Source organism: Culex pipiens, chromosome 2, assembly GCF_016801865.2.
Source record: "Culex pipiens pallens isolate TS chromosome 2, TS_CPP_V2, whole genome shotgun sequence".
In the NCBI taxonomy this organism is placed as follows: Eukaryota; Metazoa; Arthropoda; class Insecta; order Diptera; family Culicidae; genus Culex; species Culex pipiens.
This window is the reverse complement of record NC_068938.1, coordinates 161232581-161239421: the sequence shown is the minus strand read 5'-3', so window position 1 is coordinate 161239421 and position 6841 is coordinate 161232581. Positions and strand designations below refer to the sequence as shown.

The 6841-nt window shown below is 49.2% G+C and overlaps 1 protein-coding gene and 1 pseudogene across 1 annotated transcript; both read left to right on the top strand.

Annotated features, from left to right (window-relative positions):
* Nucleotides 1–790: 790 nt before the first annotated feature.
* Nucleotides 791–4421, top strand: LOC120421884 (uncharacterized; annotated as a pseudogene).
* Nucleotides 4251–6623, top strand: LOC120421883 (uncharacterized). Its single transcript, XM_052707037.1, has 4 exons — nucleotides 4251–4256; nucleotides 4451–4686; nucleotides 4752–4842; nucleotides 4884–6623. Exons 1-4 carry the CDS (start codon nucleotides 4251–4253, stop codon nucleotides 6621–6623), a joined length of 2073 nt encoding a protein of 690 aa, XP_052562997.1.
* Nucleotides 6624–6841: the final 218 nt, after the last annotated feature.

Below are 6841 nucleotides of genomic sequence, written 5' to 3'. Positions count from 1 at the left end.
GAATTTTAGAAGTTTAGAATTTTTAAATTTAAGAATCTTTTATTTTATTTGCTCCCAAGAACCGTCACACGCCTCCGTCAAACCGAACTGTAAACTTTTTAAAATAAGGATGGTTTGCTTGAAATTATACAGGATACTCTTACTACTTTTTTAGAATTCAAATACATGAAAACTTTTGAGAACATAAAATTAATTCATAAATGTACTTAAAATACTATTTGATTATTTGAAAAAAATAATCTTAAAATACTTCAAGTACAGTACATGTTCGGTAACTGGGCTGAGAATGTAGCCCAGTCACCGAATGCTGCTCGCTTACTGGGCTGAACGAAAAATTACGAGGGGATCACCGATGCATAATATTTCCCAGAAAAAATATAAAAATATAAGTTAGTAAAATTTATTTACAATGCTTATAGTTTTCAAATATTTTAAAATTGTGACTTGAAATTAAATAAAATTTTGGAAAAAGTTTTTTATTTATTAAAAATTGCCCAGTTACCGAACAACTACTGTACTTTAAATACTGTGTCACTTTTGGACGATTTGTCACTTTTGGACGATTTGTCACTTTTGGACGATTTTGAGTAAAAAAGGTGCAGTCGATATTTCACTAACCAATTCATACTTACAACGCTTTGTAATGATTTTCATTAAAATTAGCCGTTTTGTATGGTATTCATGAATTGAAACTAAATTTGTAGTTTTTGTACTTAAGACCAATCCTACATCAATATCTTTATTCAAAACTAAATTTATTTTATTTTCCTTTTTTCATCGAGCTCAAAAAAACAACAGAATTTTGGATTACGTATCCCAAAGGACCACCGTCAGCGATTCGTGATCCTCGGCATGGAAAACAACATCAAATACCAACAGCAACGGAACAATTCGGATGATTACGCCAGGACCAGGTTACCAGCGTTGGTAGCGCAGCCTACCTCCTTGAACGGTGGGGCGCGGCGGAAGTGAGCACGTAAGTAAACTTTTATTAATTAAAAAACGTTACTTAATCCACCCTTAGGTGGTTGGTGCCTTCCTCACATTTAGAGGGTAATGCTATCCAAAATAGATACAAAAGGGCGGACCTTTCAGTGTTCTATCAACTTGATTCATTATTCATACCGTCAGATTGGGTATAGTCAGATTTTCATAATTTAGGGCTCTTATGTGCTTATAACATTGATAGGGTTGTCAGATCTGCAATCTATAAAACTCGTTGGAAAGGTCTTTTGATTACCTATCCAACGACCTGTCGCATGATAGATCCGGACAACGTTTTCAACAATATATATGAGATCCGGCCTGAAAAAAGTTCATAAATAACACTTAAGTGCGTATAACTTTTGATAGGGTTGTCAGATCTGCAATCTGTTGAACTCGTTGCAAAGGGCTTTTAATTACCTATCCAACGACAGGTCGCATGATAAATCCGGACAACGTTTTCATCGAAATATATCAGATCCGGCCTCTAAAAGGTTCAAAAATTACACTTAAATGCTTATAACTTTTGATAGGGTTGTCAGATCTTCAATGTCTTGGACGCGTTAGAAAGTTCTTTTGATTACCTATCCAACGATAGGTCGCATGAGAGATCCGGACAACGTTTTCATCGAAATATTCGAGATCCGGCCCCCAAAAAGTGCATAAATAACACTTAAGTGCTTATAACTTTTGATAGGGTTGTCAGATCTTAAATGTTTTTGACGCATTGGAAAGGTCTTTTTATTACCTTTCTAAAAATGTATAGCATGACGGGTTTTCTTACAAAAACCACCCTTTTTACAATCTTCCGGACTTTTGTTAAAATCGTTTTTTTAGCATAACTTTTGAAGTACTTTACTAAACTTCATAATTTTCAATAGGGACTTATGGGACCCCAAGACAAATCGAATGAGACCAAAACGGTCCAAATCGGTTAAGCCAGTTCTGAGATAATCGAGTGCATATTTTTTGGTGCACAGACCCACATCCCTACACACACACACACACACAGACATTTGCTCAGAATTTGATTCTGAGTCGAAATGTATACATGAAGGTGGGTCTAGGAGGTAAAACTAAGAAGTTCGTTTTCTGAGTGATTTTATAGCCTTTCCTCAGTAAGGTGAGGAAGGCAAAAAACTCACCTAATGTATCGATTTTTTTTTCAGACCAAATCTCCAACCGCACTCAAAAGTCGACGCGGAACGAGAAGTTTGTGCCCATGGCCGGTGAGACCCGTTTCACCGACATCTGCAAGGACGAGCAGAAGCACTACATCACCATCAAGTCGACTGACAACTCGATTATCCTCGATCCGGTGTTCATTGCCAACCAGCACGACAAGGACTGTTCCTGATCAACCTGGTCAACACGTGGACTTTTTGGCCGTCACCAAGCTGCGTGTCACTGACGATGCCCGAGTCTTGGTGGCCTGCATGTGTGTGCGTGCAGACCTAGAACCGTTTTCCGCCAATCCTACGCCGAGAGACCACGCTTTTCCGAAACTGCTGCCGAAAAATGGGTGGCCCAATGGCGCGTCGACCCGAGCAAGAATTCTGTTTTGGTCCAGAACAGGCGCGACCGCGTCACGACCCTGGCCAAGTGCATCAACGCGTCCGTCCCGCTGCAGTCATGACTTTTGTCGGTTTCGGTTCCGGTCTGCACGGATGAGCCATCACCCTGAAGCATTTTGCTGAGATGTGAACCGCCATGTTCTAGATCGAATTCTACAAGCTGATCAACGCGTCCTGTTAGTCACGGTCAGCGAAGCGGAAAAAATAAAGGACTATCACTTTTGAAAAGACTGAGGACATTTTGTACGTGTCCGCGCTGGAGGACATCACATCGAGCGGATCGCTCGCATCTCCTCAAAAGCGCACCCCGGACGCGTAGAAGACTACGATCTGTTCAACAGGAACGACGTGTTCCAGGTGTCGCACTGCGCGCACTAGATCTTCCAGTACCATAAAGATCCCGAGCCGACGTTCGCCATTCCGACATTAATCTGTCGCTGATGAAGGACTCGCTGCAGATGTAGGGCGCGGCGGTGTATTTGTTGCGTCCAAGTATGATGATCGCGTCCCACTCTCCGTAGACGACTTCCACTTTATCTGTGACGGCGCGTACTTGCGGCGCGAAATGTCCTGATGGAGATGACGGTGTTCAAGACCATCAGCTACGACTTGGGCATTCCGCCGTCGTATCGCTTCCTGCGGCGGTAAGCCCGCGTCCCGCCCTTACACTGGCCCGCTACCGCTGGAATACGCCATCGTGCAGCTGAGCGACTCAAAGCTCGCGTGTGCGGCGCTCATGAGCAACATGTCCGGCTGGAACACGACGTTGGAGTTTTGTTCAGGTTGGTTTGAAGGACGCGCCGTCGAACGTCGATGACCCATTTTTCATACTTTTCCCCTCTTTCAGGCTACAAAATTGAAGACTTTGCCACGTTCGCCGTGCTAAAATCGCCGAAGAAATCGCTCAACACCGTCCACCAAGAATACTCACACGAGCTATTGTCGGAGTCGGCCAAAGCGCTTCATCACCGATCCGCGGGTGCTGTATGACGACCCGGCTCGAGCTGACCGCGATTTAGCAGCTGCAGGTGCCGGCCTCGTCGCTCTCGATGACGACCGTGAGCAGCAACAGCAGCAGCGCAAGGTCGGCCGCCACGACCGGAATCACGACGGCCGTGCAACGTTATCAAGTACGCCCTTGATGTGATAGGGAACAGGCGCGTCAGCGGACAATCCTGGTCAAGCGCATCGTGCACGTGAAGCCATCCCGCTGTCGTAAGGACTTCCCGCGTCGCGTCGAAGAAACGACAAGGCACGCCACGAACTGTGCACCTACAACCGCGAGGCCTTGGTCTGTTGTGCGCAGCACCGCACACTACGTGACGAGCAGGACGTTGTGAACCCTTTCCCTGGTCCCGATTCCTGGCAGATATATTCGAAAGTTTCCGGGAAACCTCAGAAATCGACAAGTGAAAATTTAAATTAAATTTGTATTGTAAATTTCAAGATAATAAATCTCTTCGTGTTCTCGTACTTTTTGTCCAGTTTTTGTATATTGCTTAATTTATTGAAAGGGCGAATTGGCTTTTATTAGTCAATTCGCCCTTTTGATAAGTTAGGCAATGTTTTTACCGAATCCTAAACAAAAACAAACCCATAATTCTATAACCGACCACCAGGGGTCGCATCGGTCGGCTTATCTGAGAGCGACATCTATGTGTGAACTCTGAACTACTTGAAATAATTCCTGAGATGCGAGTGAAATATTTCTTAGCTCGAGTAGCGCGAATTTTTTGTGTCAAAAGAGCTCGAATTCGAGGCGAATACACGCCAAATTCGAGGCGAATTTGCCTCGATTCGAGCGAGATTCGGCTCGAGTTTAGCGAGCGGTTCGAGCCAATTCGGCTCGAGTCTTTCTTACTGGGGTGTTGCCCCCGATCCCGCCCCCGCAGAAGTGTCCCCCATCATTTTGGTGCCGTGACCAGGATATCCTGGCGCACCCCGTCCCGTCCCGAACACACAACGTAGGAGGTTTGAGGTTAGATAACCTCACGTCGGGCCGCGATCACGAGGCCGCACATTTTTTGCACCTGTCGGTTGCTGCACTGTTAGTGCACCGTGCCTGCCGCGAGGAAGTTGGAGTGGCTGATTTTGATAAATACAAGGCCTCTTTCCCAAGAGGTACCAGGTGAGTACCTCTCCAATCAAATCACCCCCCATTTGCGGTACTTCCTGGGTCTTTACCCGTTCCAGCCTCGTCCATTCGTCCACGTGTGCCGTTCCGGAAGCTGCCGTGATGTCGGCGGCTGAAAAGAAGATCCGCCAATGTGAGACGCGGCTGAAGGTGGTGAACCCTTTGTCGCGAATCGCATCTCGGAGATCCAGCTCATCACCCACGGCGCAAAGTGCCTGCACGTCGCCGGATTGGAGAACCCTGCGGATCTGGTGTCCCGCGGGATGCCAGCGGAGAAGCTCGTCAACAGCCCCAAGTGGAAGTTCGGTGCCTCCTGGTTGGGCAAGCACAAGCCGTTGTGGCCCCCGCAGCGCGACCTCAAAGGTGCGCTCCCCATCGAAGAGCAGAAGGAGAAACCCGTTCTGGTTGTACAAACCGCCCCGCCCAACCGTGTCTTCACCATCTTCTTCTCGTACCGACGCATGCTGAACGCAGTGGGACTCGCCTTGCGTTTTGCGTCCAACTTTCGCAAGCCCGGCAAGCGGAACACGGACCGAGTTCTGTCGGTCGTCGAGCTGGAAGCCGCCAAGGTCGCACTCGTCAAGATCGTCCAAGCCGAGACGTTCCCGGAGGAGCTCAAGCTGCTGCGGAAAGGCCGACCTATCGCACCAAAATCCCCTCTGCGCCTGCTCAACCCATTCTTGGATCAAGCTGGTGTGATACGCGTTGGTGGCCGGTTGTGCCTTTCCGACGAGCCGTACGCAGTGAAGCACCCGATGGTCATCCCTGGCTTCCACCCATTCACGCGGCTGATGCTGACGTTCTACCACTTGAAGGTGATCCACGGTGGCATCACAATGACCCTCGCCAGCGTCCGAGATGAGTTCTGGCCGTTGAACGGCCGCCGCGCGGTGCGCAACGCGATCCGCCGCTGTTACAGATGCTGTCGAGCGAACCCCCAACCCATCCAGCAGCCGATCGGTCAGCTGCCCGTCGCCAGAGTCACCGCCAACGAAGCTTTCACCTGCACCGGCGTCGATTTCTGTGGGCCGCTGTACTTGAAACCAACGCACCGTCGCGCCGCGTCCCGCAAGTGCTACGTCGCCGTCTTCATCTGCCTGAGCACGAAGGCCGTCCACCTGGAGCTTGTCAACGATCTGTCCACGGCAGCGTTCCTGATGGCTTTGACCCGGTTCACCTGGAGAAGAAGCAAGCCGAGTCACATCTATTCCGACAACGGGACCAACTTCATCGGAGCCAAGAACGTGCTTCACCAGCTGTACCAGATGCTGCAGCCGGGACCCGAAAGCGACAAGATCGCCAAGCACCTGGCGGACGACGGCATCCAGTGGCACCTGATCCCCCCACGCGCTCCCAACTTCGGCGGTCTCTGGGAGGCTGCTGTGAAGGTGGCCAAGAAGCATCTCGTCCGGCAGCTCGGAAACTCACTGCTGTCCTTCGAGGAGCTGACCACGGTGCTCACTGCGATCGAAGGCTGCATGAATTCCCGCCCCCTTACCCGACTGTCGGAGGATCCCAACGATCTGTCCGCGCTCACCCCGGCTCACTTCTTGGTGAAGAATATGATCCGCCCGCTTCCCGAGCCGGACGTGCGCGACGTACCGCTGAACCGGCTGAACCAGTACCAGCGCATCCAGGCCTACTCACAGCGTTTTTGGCACCGCTGGCGGAACGAGTACCTGAAGGAGCTCCAGACGCAGTTCAGCAACAACCCCCGGCGCTACAATCTGGATGTCGGCTCTGTGGTCATCATCAAAGACGAACTGCTTCCACCTGCCCGCTGGCCGCTGGCCCGCGTCCTGGAAGTGCATCCCGGACCCGATGGTGTCACCCGTGTAGCCACTCTGCGAACCGCCGGAGGAATCCTGAAGCGAGCCGTTTCGAAAATCTGCCCCCTGGAGTGCGCAGACGAAGCCGAGGATGAAAAGTGATTTTTTCTTGAAATTTAGTTTGTAGTTTTCTTAGCAATAGTTTATTTTGAAAATGAATTTTCAAGGTGGCCGGTATTATGTTGGGGATCAAAATCGAATTGTCCCTGTACCCGTAAACAGAAAAAGCGCACAGCGCTATCTAGATAGGTTGGAACGAATGACAGTAGTAGGTGGCAGCGAGAACTGTCACCGACGGATGAGGAAGGAAGAGGAGAAGG